The sequence below is a fragment of the Microtus oregoni genome, unplaced genomic scaffold (genome assembly GCF_018167655.1).
Source record: "Microtus oregoni isolate MIOR12 unplaced genomic scaffold, Mior012 000003F_ref0000135, whole genome shotgun sequence".
Lineage (NCBI taxonomy): Eukaryota > Metazoa > Chordata > Mammalia > Rodentia > Cricetidae > Microtus > Microtus oregoni.
In genome coordinates, this window is record NW_024543062.1 from 31,225,001 (window position 1) to 31,238,940 (window position 13,940).

General features: G+C 47.7%; 1 protein-coding gene across 7 annotated transcripts in view; it reads right to left on the reverse strand.

The window, feature by feature from the left end:
- LOC121446627 (trichoplein keratin filament binding) overlaps positions 1-3,122 on the reverse strand; it is a 17,474-nt gene extending 14,352 nt beyond the window's left edge. Inside the window, exons 1-5 of one of the 7 annotated variants that reach the window (XM_041649376.1) lie at positions 2,942-3,050; positions 2,758-2,810; positions 2,185-2,372; positions 1,661-1,871; positions 348-404 (exon numbers count right to left, since the gene is read on the reverse strand). In XM_041649376.1, the coding sequence (XP_041505310.1) occupies positions 348-404; positions 1,661-1,871; positions 2,185-2,372 (456 nt within the window). In that variant the 5' untranslated portion in view covers positions 2,758-2,810; positions 2,942-3,050. The other 6 variants (XM_041649374.1, XM_041649371.1, XM_041649372.1 and 3 more) reach the window with 6 other exon arrangements.
- Between the last annotated feature and the right edge of the window lie 10,818 nt (positions 3,123-13,940).

Genomic DNA, 13,940 nt, shown 5'->3' on the forward strand with positions numbered 1-13,940 from the left:
TGCAGCAGAGTTCACGGCCACTGCTCAGTGCTGTCCGACCAGACCGTCTGCCTGGTGATCTTTCTTCCTCTGTATCAACCCAGCACAAATCCAGATTCAAAGCCAAACAAAAGCCAGCGCAGTGGCACACACCTTTATCCCAGCACTTGGGAGGCAGAGGCAGGAGGATCTCTGTAAGTTTGAGGCCAGCCTGGTCTACAGAGTGAGATCCAGGACAGCCAGGGCTAATACAGAGAAAGCCTGTCTCAAAAAACCAAAACCAAACAAAACAAAGCAAAATAAACAAAAAAATCTGAAAGCACACTATCCCCACCCGGGCAAAGCAACGCAAGGCTCTTCATTCTCACCTCTCGAAGCCTGGGGTTGTTCTTTTTCCAGTGATCATATAAAAGTTGTTCAGCAATCTATCGAGAAAACACAGAAGGACACCTGACATCGCTGTTCAAATCCATGCACTTACACAAAGACAAAAGAAGTCAGCTGAGGCCATGACCTTCTCCATCCAGCAATGTCAACAATCAGCCACTTAAGTCTGCTTTCCTTATAAGCACAGGTCTGGGGACAGGACATCAGAGCAGAATGGACCAAGAGTTAAGATCTGATGGTATGACTTGGTCCCTTCTGGGAGTCTCCAAATACATAGCAAGTTGAAACACACAGACACTAGTTACCATAGCCACTTGAGATAAAATAATGTTCCCAGACTTCTGTGGGACCACAGAACTGAGCAGAGGAAGGAAGAATCACTCGCAATGACTTATAAGGCCGAGAGAGGAGCTACCACAGACCAAACACTCCCCTTGAAGGCACTGAAGTGGGGGTGCTGGCCTTTTGTCTGCCCTCTTGCTGGCAAGCTCAGGTTACTATGGTTGGTATTAACTCCAACTTCTTACAAACAGAAAACCATAAATTAATCAGGCAAGGAAGGAAGGAAGGAAGGAGAAAAATCCTCCTAGACTTCAGCACCAGACCAGATGTGCAAAGATATCCAAGCCCGTGGGCTCGACAACTGTTGATTCTTTGTCTGTTGTGAGACAATCATTGTTGAAACACCTAACTACATGCTGAAGTGCCAACAAGACATGGCTACCCTCCCCACCTCGTACAAATCTTTAATGGCGGAATCTATTACCCAGGCTTCACATTTTAGATGCTTGTTCCCAGCCAGGTAGGTTATTCACCTTTGATCCTGGCGTGAAGAAGTGTGACTTTGAGGCCAGGATGGTCTACAAAGAATGTTCCAGGCAAACCAGGACTGCATGGACTAGTTCAAAACAACAAAACCAACAGCAAAAACAATAGCTCCCCAGCATGTGGCACTATTTAGAGAAGCTGGGGTACCTTTAAGGGGTGAGGAACTAGCTGGTGGCATGTCTTCAAAGGTTATAGACTAAACCCTCCTTCCAAAGTGCCCTCTGCTTCCTGAATCAACATGATGTGAGCGCCAGTGGGCATGGACTCCATGCCTTCCCCAAAATGATGGCTTGATGCCCTCTGAAACCATGAGTCCAAATAAATCTTTTCTCTCTAAAGAGTGCTTTTCCCATGGCTTCGAGAGTCACCTGGTCATCTCATCTGACCAAGGCTCCCAAGAATAACCCCATAGATGCAATCATCCGCTCACGCCGTGGACACTCCCACTCTAGCCAAGGCTAGGTACCAGTTTCCTTCGCTCTTCCCGGGCTGACGTCAGATCCCTGTGCTGCTCCCGGATTCTCTGTTCCCGCAGGCTCATGCTCAAACTCAGCCCTTCCAGCTCAGCGGCCAGCAGGTCCTGCTCCTCTAGCACAAGCCGCCTGAGTCTCTCACGCCGGGCCTGCAGACTCATCCTCTTCTCCTCCTTCATCTTCTCACGCTGGTAGGCGTGCATGCTAGGTGAGGAGCCCACTGTTCATCAGCCACACTCAGGCCACAGTTTCATAAGCATTTCTACATAAACTGGGGAGGGCTGTGGGTTTGAACACAAACACCTACAGAGAAAACGACTGCTCTGCATACATTTTATTTTTCAAAATGCACGCTATCTCTCTGCCTATTTTCTCCCGTACACCCCATTTTTCAGCTAGAATAGCATCGCCACGTGGATTACTCATGCTGTCATAAGCCACAGTCCCTAGGTCCTGAGGCCACATCCCCTGAGCAGCTAGCGGTAGGAACCAGCAAGCAGGACACACGGATACTTGCCTCCGCTGGTAGGAGGTCTCGGAGCTCCATTGTGCCTGTTTGGAGCTGCGGAAATCCGAAGTCCTGAAATAATGGCTGTTCTGTTCCCACTGCTGGCGAAGTTGGGCCTCCTGCTCTCGCTGGCGAGCTACATTCTGATCCTGGGGTCTCCGGCTGGACCAATAAGAGGGCAGCGTGGGGAGCGCCATCTGAAGGGGCATCAGTGGACAGAAACTGAGCCAGCTGCAAACCCAGGAACCCTCACTTGAATACTTGAACAGTCTCCTCTCTTTTATGAGGGGCGCTCAACCTTTGGCTGCACCTTTTGAACAACTTTAAGACCCACATTCCCACCCTAGAACAACTGGATGACCGAAACTTTAGAACGAGGCCCATGCCAGCATGTTTTAATGATGCGCCACTAGGGCTGCAAATTATCAATTTAAATAAACCTGGACCAGCCACTGTCAGGGACGTTACAGACACAAGAATTGTCCTGACCAGGCTGGGGTGGCAACTGAGGATTTTTACATTCTGCATAAAATTACAGGGGGCAAGCAGGTCTCGGGGGCATGCCCCCGCAGTTCCAAGTACTTTGGAGGCCGACGCAGGAAGCCATAGCTTGAGTCCAGGAGTTCAAAGCCAACCTGTCTCAAAAGCAACAAAAATAACCAGAGACAATGATGTAAGGATCTGTATGTGCCAAGCACCTGACATACAACTTTTTACAGGTCCCGCGCGGCACCCGAGTCAGGTCGGTCCCCCGAACCCCTCTAACCTGCGACGATAGAGGACGCCTCGTCCTGCCCCTCGGCCCAGCCTAACCTGACTCGTGCTTCTCTTGAGTTTGCGAAGAGTCGCCAGCCTAAACTCGAGCACGCGCTCACCGGACTCGAGAGTCCCGCGGCGCCCGGGGCAGCGACGCCAGCTGTTTCCCGGTCGGTTGCCCGGACCACGGAGCGCCGCGAAGGCCAAAGTACTTGTTAGTGCGACACCGCCGCTCGCCTGGAAAAGGAAGTAGTGGGGGATTTTATTCTGGCGCCCCCTCGTGGTGGGAGGAAAATCGACAGCAAGTGTTGCTAGTCCTTGAAGTAGGGAAAAGGGACCGGCCAAGACAGTCTGTAAACTGTTTCAGTGGATGTCCCCATCATGGTCTTGACCTCTTTGCTCATATTCTCACTCCTCCCACTCTTCAGCTGGACTTTGGGAGCTCAGCCCAGTGCTCCACTGCGGGTCTCTGCCTCTGCTTCCATCAGTTGCTGGATGAAGGTTCTATGGTGACATTTAAGATACTCATCAATCTGACTACAGGGCAAGGCCAGTTTGGGTATTAGTATGTAAAATGAAAAAAGATAGTGTTTTCTTTTTTAAAATAAAGTAAAATAAAATAAAAAGACCAGTCATGACCCAGAGTCATGAAGTAGGGGAGGTGACGGTTGGAAGTAAAGGAAGGAACATCAAAATCATCCAGGGAGCTGCCCAGAGTGAAAAAAAAATTAATGATTTTCAATGCTCTTGGGGGATGTCCCATAGACAACAGAGACCAAGAACCGACGGTCTCCATAATTACAAGTCACCGGTAAATTGTTGTCGTAGTTTAGAGGTGGATACAAAGATTTTAATAACTGTAATGCACCTGATTGAACATATGTATGCACTAACTATCCCATTAAAAAGAAAAAACACAACTGGGGAACACGGGGATTGTGTATGCTGAGCATGCTCAAAGTTCTGAGTTCAATCCCCAGCACCCAGCACCCCCAAAACAATGTAAGAATACAGACAAATATTCATCATTCATTCTTTTTTCTTTCATTTCCCACCCATTTCACTTTTTCATCCCCTCACTCCTCCATTCCTTTGCTTCTCTATTTCTTACAAAGGCCATAGAGAGTTGTTGGGCCTCTACGACCAGGTTCAAACCCGCAGCATGCTAGATACGGCACTCCTGGGTGGATCACTTCACCCTCTGACCCCAGGGCCCACTAGGCATCCTTGTAAGAGAGTGAAGGGAGGCTTAACTGGAGGGTGTGGATGGAATCAGAGGTCTCGGTGCATCCCACAGGACAAAGCAGATGTTTCTGCTTTCCCTTAGTTGTGAGGCGTTTACTCATGGAATGCCTGCTCCATACATGAAGATCCCCATGGATGTCCTACACCGCTGCCATCTCCCTTGCTGTATCTCCAATGAAGGGGAGGCGGAGCCACCCCAACCCACCCCCAGCTGTCATAGAGGCAGAAAAGGCCATCTAGCCTTTGTCCAATACATGTCCAGTACATGTCTGTGTGTGTTGAAAACTTCAGATATGCATGAGTTAAATTCAGAGGGAACTGACTTTGAGCCCTGATTTGTCTTGGGCAAGCTTGTTCCCATTTCTGGCCCAGTTTCTCCAAAAGTACAGTTGCCATATAAACACAACTCGAGGGATTTTAGGACTTGACTGACCAACGTACCTGAAGGCGCTGTGATTCTGGGCCTCCTCCATTTCTCCTCCTCTTCCTCCTCCATTTCTTCTCCTTTTCCTCCTCCTCCAGTTTCTCTGTCTCTTTCCTCCTCCTTTCTTTGAAATAGGGTCTTGCTGTGTAACCCAAGCTGGAACCCAGTATGTAATGTCTACTGGCCTCATACTGGGGTTCTCCCTGCCTCTGCCTCAGAAGTTCTGGGGCCACAGGCATGTGCCTCACATGGAGCCTTTACCTGGGCCTCTTTTACTGGCCAACGCAATTTCACTGGCCCCCATGATTCCTGTTTCAGCTGCATGGTTACATGGCCGCCACCTGCAGCTCATAGCATCTTTATAAATTATCTGTGCTACCTGGAAATCATGAGTAATATTTAATTAAGCCCATTTTAGCTTCACTTGATCCTCACACAAGTGTTTTTACTTGCCTGAGGAACCGTAGCAGAGAGGTATGAAGCTGGGATTTGGGCCAAGCTCCATGCACTTGGGGCCAGAGTCCAAGTACTTCTTGTTGTAATGTTCCCTCCTGCTGTAGCCTCAATGCCTGCTGCACAGCCAAGCACCCAAATGTACCAGAGCTGGGTATGACAGCTTATGGTTTTGAGGCCAGCCTGGGCTATAAAAGAAGTCTAAAAAAATAAATTAAACAAGGCTAGGGAGATGGGTCAGTGGTTGAACTTTGCCACCCATGCCTAATAACCTGAGATCAGATGCCTAGAACAGGAAGGAAGAAGGAAGGAAGGAACAAAGGAAGGAAGAAAGGAAAGAAGGTAGGCAGATGTGGTATTACACATCTGTAATCTCAATATTTCTATGGCAATATGGAAGATGTTGATAACTCATAGACCAGATAACATGAAGTCTACCCTCCAGTAGCTGAAACAAGAGAGACCCTGTCCCCAAACAAGACAGAAAGTCCAGAATCAACTCCTGAGAGTTGTACTCTGCCTTACACACACACACACACACACACACACACACACACACACACACACACACTTGCATATGTGAACCAGATTGGGGGTTCGTTTATTTATGATGTATATAGTGTTCTGCCTGCACATATGCCTGAACACCAGAAGAGGGCACCAGATCTCATTACAGATGGTTGTGAGCCACCATGTGGTTGCTGGGAATTGAATTCAGAACCTCTGGAAGAACAGTCAGTGCTCTTAACCTCTGAGCCATTTCTCCAGCTCCCCTACCCCTGCCCCAGATTGACTTTATAAGGAAGTCAGCAACATAAAATATTTACTTTTTTTTTTCCTTTTTTTTAGTTTTTTGAGACAGGGTTTCTCTGTGGTTTTGGAGCCTGTCCTGGAACTAGCTCTTGTAGACCAGGCTGGTCTCGAACTCACAGAGATCCGCCTGCCTCTGCCTCCCGAGTGCTGGGATTAAAGGCGTGCGCCACCACCGCCCGGCTAGCAACATAAAATATTTAGTGACAGGCCAGTGACAAGGACCCAGAGGGACAATGGGGAAAGCCTGGCAAGGAGGCAAGGTGGGGAGATGGTGGACTTGCACCTTTGGGTGTCTTGGCATGAAAGGAGGCCAGAATGGGGAGGTGAGACCCTGCATGGAGGGGACTCTCCATTGGCCCAGAGGCCAGGCACTGCCCTCACTTAGCTGGCGGGCACCAAGGCATGTTTTGGGTATGTCACTATCAACTGCTCAGGCCTCTCTCATCACTATTGGGCTAAGCTGATGACCCTCCCTGAAGACAACGAGAAATTCACAGGCTGCCTCTAAGAACCCAACTTTGTGGCAAGCGAGCTCGCAGTAAGTATTCAGGGGAGGAATTTACAGTGGGCAGGTGTTCCCTGAATAGCGCTGGGGGAGGGTTCACCAAGGCTTTCATTTTCATTTCTCTGGGTTTGCAGTTTTGTGGTGGGCACTGAAGTCTGGGTGGTGTTGCTGTTGCTGCTGAGAAACAGAGCACTGTTTGGTCCCAGGCCTCGGATGCATTGGCATGTGTGGTACACCAGGGAGCTTTCCGAATGCCCGATTCTGAGTCCGACACAGCAGCATATGTCTATATGCCTATAACACTGGCCCGGTTCAGGAGGCTGAAGCAGGGAGAGCATGATTTTGAGACTGGCCTGGACTACACAGGGAATTACAGATCATCCTGCATTTCATGCTGAAACCCTGTCAGAAAGAGAGGGAGAGAAAGAGGGAGAGAGGAGGGGATAGAGACCCCAGCCCCCCAAAAGAACTGTCAGTTTATGTGTTTTTATGGATCTGGTTGGAGCATGTGCAACTGTTTTAGTTTTTCTTGTGGTCCTGGGAACTGAGATGGGGGCCTTGAAGGTAGCTTCCTTCCTGGGCTGATTGGTTTGTTTTCAAATCTTAGGTCTTGCTGTTGCCTAGTCTGCTCTCAAACAATCCTCCCTCTGCCTCAACTTCATAAGTAACCGGGACCCAGCTGCCACCACAACCAGCTTGTTCTTATCTATTTATTTATATTGAGGCAGGACGTGAGACAGGGCCTCACTATGTAGCCCTGGTTGCCCTGGAACTCACTGTGTAGACCAGGCTGGCCTCGAACTCACGAAAATCTGCCTGCCTCTGTGCCTGCCTCTGCCTACCAATCACTGGGATTAAAAGCGTGTACCACCATGATTGGCTTGGTTTTTATATTAAATAATGTTTAAGGGCTAAAGAGATGGCTCAGCAGTTTAGAGCACATTGCTTTGGTAGAGGATTGAAGTTTAGTTCCTAGCACCATCAGGTGACTGACTATAGCCTGTTAACTCTAGTTCCAGGGGAATCCAGTGCCCCCTTCTGGCATCCAAAGTCACTGCACTCAGGTATGCAAACACATGCAGACACTTGCAAATACACATCATTTTCAAAAAATGTTTAAATAGCCAGGCAGTGTTGGTGCACGCCTTCAATCCCAGCACTCAGGAAGTAGAGGAAGGCAGATCTCTGAGTTCGAGGCCAGCCTGATCTACAGAGCAAGTTCCAGGACAGGCTCCAAAGCTACAGAGAAACCCTGATTCGAAAAACTAAGAATAAAATAAATAAATAAATAAATGAACAAACATAAATAAATAAATAAATAATACATCATTTCTGGAAAGTAGAAGAAGACAAGACATCCTGAGTAAATTGGGAGCATGGGGACCATGGGAGAGGGTAGAAGGGGGAGGCGCAGAAGAGAGGGGAGCGAGGAAAACATATAATTCAATAAAAACAATTTAAGAAATTTAAAAACACATCATTTCCATGCCCCGCAGCCTCTCGCCCCATTCCTGGCATTTTCTGTGCATTCTGTGCTCCATGAGATGCAAGTCCACCATGGATGATGTGGGTGAGGGTCAAGAGCTGAGCGGGACTGTGAGCCAAAGGTTTCTGGCTCCTCTTGGGCTCCCTCTGAGCTCTGGGGGCATCTCTGCTCTGCTCATGTAGCTGCTGAGGTAGTTTGGGGCCACCCTCACTACCTGGAGGTTTTTCTTTAGTCTGCCAAGTCCCTTTGACCACATGTAGTCATATGGTCACCAGTTCCGGGCATCAGGAGGACATACCTCTGACAGACTCTATCCTGCTAGCACGGAACGTCACTTTTAGTGACTGTCCTGGGGTTGTGCGGGTATTCTCACTTGTCAGTGGCCCCTTGCTCTCCCTTCAACTGCCTATGAAACTGGTAGGAAGGACAGGGCTCAGTCCAGCACACATAGGCATGCTGCATGTCACAGCCCTGTCACACACATCCCTCCCCTGCAGACAGAAGCCCCAACCGAGAAGCCTGCCCTTGGTGGCCTTCTTCAGATATGTGGCCAATACGCTCCGGCATTAGGTAAGCTCACCAAAACTTCTTCTGACAGGCCTGCTTTGTGTCTACAAGAGGCTACATGTGGAATTCCATCCCAGAACCTTCTATTCACTCAGCACTCTCAGGCAGCCCTACCTGCTTCTATCTGCTGGAATACAGTTGTTTGATGGAATGACACCAGCACTTTTGCTGCCTGTGTTATCTTTAGAGGCCAGCTTGTGGGGGCGAGGAGCCTCTATGGATTCCGAAGACTGTCTTTTTGTTGTTGCTGTTGTTTTTTCAAGACAGAGTTTCTCTATAGCTTTGGAGACTGTCCTGGAACTCACTCTGTAGACTAGGCTGGCCTCAAACTCACAGAGATCCGCCTGCCTCTGCCTCCCGAGAGCTGGGATTAAAGGTGTGTGCCACCACCACCTGGTCTCCCAAGAATGTCTTAATGCTGATTGCAGTTTGCTGCGTATAAACTGTGGACAAAATGATGGTCATTTATTAATAGTTTTCTATACACAGTGCCAGGGACATGGTCAGCATGTGGTGTGTGACGACTGTCAATTTATTGCATAGTACCTGTTAACGGAACAATCTGGGGACATGCTGTTTTTCTCCCGAGTTTCCCCGCTCCAGCTACTCCCTCTGGGTGACATACATGCTGATTCCTCCAAACCAGCTATGGCACACGTCCACCGCTTGTGAATGACAAGGACGGATGTGGGCTTTAAGCACAGTTCTATTCAGTGACCCGTGGGGACATCTGCTCGGGAAATGGTGACACTGGGTGTTATCCCACAGGTTGAAGACCCACAGAACTGCTGTAGCTGTCACGTCGCCAGCAGGAAACTGCTATGGAATAATCCTTCTAGACACTGTATGAATACATGTCTCGACATCGATTTAACAAGCAAACTGATTGGCCAACAGCTGAGTAGGATAAAAGTTAAGTGGGAAAGCCGAACTGAGAATGATGGGAGGAGGAAGGGCGGAGTCAGAGGAGTCACCAGCTAGATGGAGAATGAGTTGGATACAAAAAATGGGATTGAGAGCCAGGCGGTGGTGGCACACGCCTTTAATCCCAGCACTCGGGAGGCAGAGGCAGGCGGATCTCTGTGAGTTCGAGACCAGCCTGGTCTACAAGAGCTAGTTCCAGGACAGGCTCCAAAGCCACAGAGAAACCCTGTCTCAAAAAACCAAAAAAAAAAAAATGGGATCGAGGTAACAGCCACGAGCCTCGGGATAGCACATAGATGAATAGAAACAGGTTAAGTAGCTGGGTGGAGGTGGCACACGACTTTAGTCCCAGGACTCGGGAGACAGAGACAGGTGGATCTCTGTGAGTTCGAGGTCAGTCTGTCTATAGTATTAGTTCCAGAACAGGCTCCAAAACTACAGAGAAACTCTGACTCGAAAAACCAAAAAAGAAAGAAGGAAAGAAAGAAAGAAAGAAAGAAAGAAGAGAAAAAAGAAATAGGTTAAGTTGTAAGAGCTAGTTAGTAATAAGCCTGAGTTATTAGCTAAGCATTTATAATTTATATTTATATTAAGTCTCCAAGTCAGTTATTTGGAAGCCACTGCTGTTTACTTGGTAGCAGATGGTTGGGAAAGGAAAACTCCACCTATAGGAAATCACCCGGCACAGCCTTTATCAGAGTAGGATTAAGGAAAGAGTTCAGTTTAGATGATGATATCAAAGACAGTAAACTCACCTAAGAAGCCTGGCAACATAGCTTAGGTTTTTTTTTTTTAATTACAGTTCATTTTATTTAGTGCATGTCTGTATGTGTATGGTATATGTATGTGTGTGGTATATGTACATATACTGTATATATCTGTGTGATCTATGCACACATATGATATATGTATCTGTGTGTATATGCATGCGGGATATATTTATGCATGTGATATATGTATGTTTGTGTGGTATATGTATGTGTGCTATATGCATCTGTATGTGTGATAAATGTATATTGTAGCATATGCGTGTGTGTAGTATATGCATCTGTATGTGTGACGTTTGCATCTATCTGTATGTGTATGAAATACATGTGCGTGATATATGTGTGGTGCTTTGTGCATCATAGGTAGGTGTGATATATACATGTGTGTGCACTTGTATATGCAGGTACTCTCTCCCATGCATGTATTTATGGGGAACAGAAGACATGTATGTATGTATCTTTCACTATCTACTTTATGTTGTCTGAGATAAGAGGGCTCGCTGAACCTGGAGCTCACCATTTTGAAAAGACTGTCGGGTTGGAGAGCCTCCAGGTCCATCTGTTGGGGTTACAGATATATGCCACCACACCCAGCTTTTCTGGAGGCCCTGGGGATCTGAACTTGGGTCTATGATCGTACAGTAAACACTTTACCTACTGGTCCATCTCCACCCAGCCCATTATTTGTTTTGAAATAAGGTCTCACCGTAGTTCCGAATGGCCTGGAACTCAATGTGTAGCCCATTCAGGTCTTAAACTCATGACAATCCTCCTGTCTCAGCCTTCTGGGATGGCGAGTACGAGTGACACCCAGCTTTGATAACCTTTTTTATGCGATTAAAAAATACGTTTCCCGCTTAAGTCATTTTCAGTCACCAGGATGCAGTGTCGTGGACAGGCTTTTTCTAGAAGAGCATTACTTGATGCAATGACAGGGCAGTCAAACACGTCTATGCATGCACATTTCAAGCCTCTCCAAGGCTGTGGCACTGTGGCCTTTCAAGCCTCTCCAAGGCTGCTTACGGCACCGTGGCCTCACGCTCGCTCACAAAGCTCTTGACTGACACCATTCCACCTTCTGGGAGCTGTGCAAGAGCTCATTTATAGTAGCCTTGGCATCGCTGCAAGTGTGAGCAGACTTTCCCACGTACCAGGCTTTCCCTTTTGGTCACCAACCAGCTCCCAAATCATGACACAGAGGCTTAGCTTATTATTAGTTCTGAATGCTCCACCTAGCTTAGGCTCATTCTGGCTAGCTTTTTTAACTTAAATAAACCTGTTTCTTTTTATCTACCTTTTGCCTCGGGGCTTTTTTGCTTTTTCTTTCCCTGTGTATATCTTGCTTTCCCTGCTTCTCATGTCCACTGACTGGTGACTGCCTGGTTGGCCCTGGGCCTGGCCCTTCCTTTCTTCTTGTTCTCCACTTTCTTCCCTTCTCTTGATTTTTCCTCCTATTTATTCTCTCTGCCTGCCAGTCCTGCCTATTCTTTCTCTTGCCTAGCTATTGGCCATTCATATTTCTATTAGACCAATCAGGTACCTTATGCAGGCAAGGTGAAAGAGATGCAACACATCTTTACGTAATTAAACACATCCTTACATCGTTACACAAATGCAACATAAATGCAACCCACCTTTACACAGCTAAAGCAACATTCTGCGGCATAAGCAAATGTAACACATCTTTGCCCAGTTAAAATAATATTCCACAACATTCCCATACCAGGATCAGGATTCTGTCGCCTGAGGTAGGTCCCAGCTATCTACCTTCCCCAGATCTTCAAGGTGGGCCAACAGCTATCTGCCTTAGGCAGTCGCCTGGTCTCTTCCAGTGAGCACGGAGTCCCAGCCTAATCAGCTCCCCACACTGACCGTGTCCCGCCTGAACCGCACAGATAAGCCATGATGGCTACCTCTCAGTCACAACATGACCCCTTGAGACTCACATTTGCTTGTTCTACAGCACCACTTAGAAATCCTTTGAGACACCTGGCCTAGTGCCACCCTAGCTGCGGGTCACTCTCTTCCATCCCTGTCTCTCAGTCACTTGCTCCACTCACTGGCTGGGCATGCAGAATGGCATTTGCACTTCTCTCTGTTTTTTCTAAAGATTTTATTTATTTATTTTATGCCTATGAGTGCTCTATCTGCATGTATGCCTTTATTCCAGAAGAGGGTATCAGATCCCACTATAGATGGTTGTGAACCACCATGCGGTTGTTGGGAATCGAACTCAGGACCTCTGGAAGAGCAGTCAGTGCTCTTAACTGTGGAACCATCTTTCCAGGCCAGGGTCTTTTTTTTTAATTTTCACCTTAGGGTAACCTTAAACTTGTGACTATCCTCGGTCTCTGATTCCCACGTGCTGGATTACAGATGTGTGCCACTATGTCTGACTTCTGGGGTCTTAATGAGAGCCGCTTCTGTTTCCTTCCAAGTCTTGCTGTACTGTCTCCCTGCCCCCACATGGCTGGCTTGTGCCCCACCAAAGTCGAGCTGAGTGACAGAGTCTCTTGGTCAGAACAAACAGGACACAGGTCAGATGAGAGTCACAGGGCATCTGCTATTGTTCACAAGTTTCTCTTCAAAGTGATGAAGACTACCGGGAGGGCACTTGGATCTTAAGTGTCCACCAGAAGGATACCCCATAATTGTGTGTATGACCCTGGTGAGACTGCCATGGTACACCAGACAAGTAACACACACACACACACACACACACACACACACACACACACGTGACACACAGACATACATGCAGGAAAACACTCATACACAAAAAAAATAATATATAAATAATTAAAAAATGCACCTCTTGCCAGGCAGTGGTGGTGCACTCGGGACAGGCGGATCTCTATGAGTTTGAGGCCAGCCTGGTCTACAGAGTGAGTACCAGGACAGGCTCCTAACGCTACACAGAAAAACCCTGTCTCAAAAAACAAAAAAAAAAACCCAAACAAATAAAAAAAATTCACACCTTTAATCCCAGCACTTGGGAGGCAGAATCAGGTAGATCTGTGAGTTTGAGACCATCCTGGTCCACAGAACAAGTTCCTGGACAGACAGGGCTACACAGAGAGATGCTGGCTCAAAAAACACACATGTACACACACACACACACACACACACACACACACACGCACAACCACTCTGCTGTTTAAATGACCAAATGCTATTTTCCTCAGAAGCTGAAAAATCTTTCAAATATTTGGCTGCCATGTGTCGCCTTGCTTCCGAGGATAGCAGCAAGCAGGCCTGTTGGCTCATGTCACTTTGGCACTCACCAGAGAGAGGTGGCAGACAGCCCTGTGGAACAGAAAGGTAGTTGGCACAGAGGCTCTGAACAGTAAAGGGTGTTGGCTCAACAAAGCCCATTTGGTACACTAAATCCTGCTGAAAACCTGGCAATGGGAGAGGCAAAATCACCAGGATCAGTTCCCTTACAGTAGCCAGTCTGGGCAGAAATCAACTCAAGGAATCAATTTATAAATATTCCGCCATTTATGGCAGCTCTTCCTGCCAGTGTGCCAGAGGCCAGATTCCCATGAACCCATGAAACCTCACATCAGCCCTGTGCTGAGGCCGTGATTGTGACTCCTCGTGTGACAGGTGAGACTTCCGGAAGAGAAGTGTGGAGGACCGACGGTCGTCTCCTAACCCTTGAGGCCTCTAAACGCTGCCTCATGACTAAAGAGATCTGCCTTGCTTTCCCACTAAGATGACAGGATACTGACAGAGGTAACTTCAGGAAGGTTTGGGTGCAGCCCCTTAGAGCAGGGAATTTATGGCAGGGGGCTTAGAGGCCACAGTGCCCCCACAGGCAGA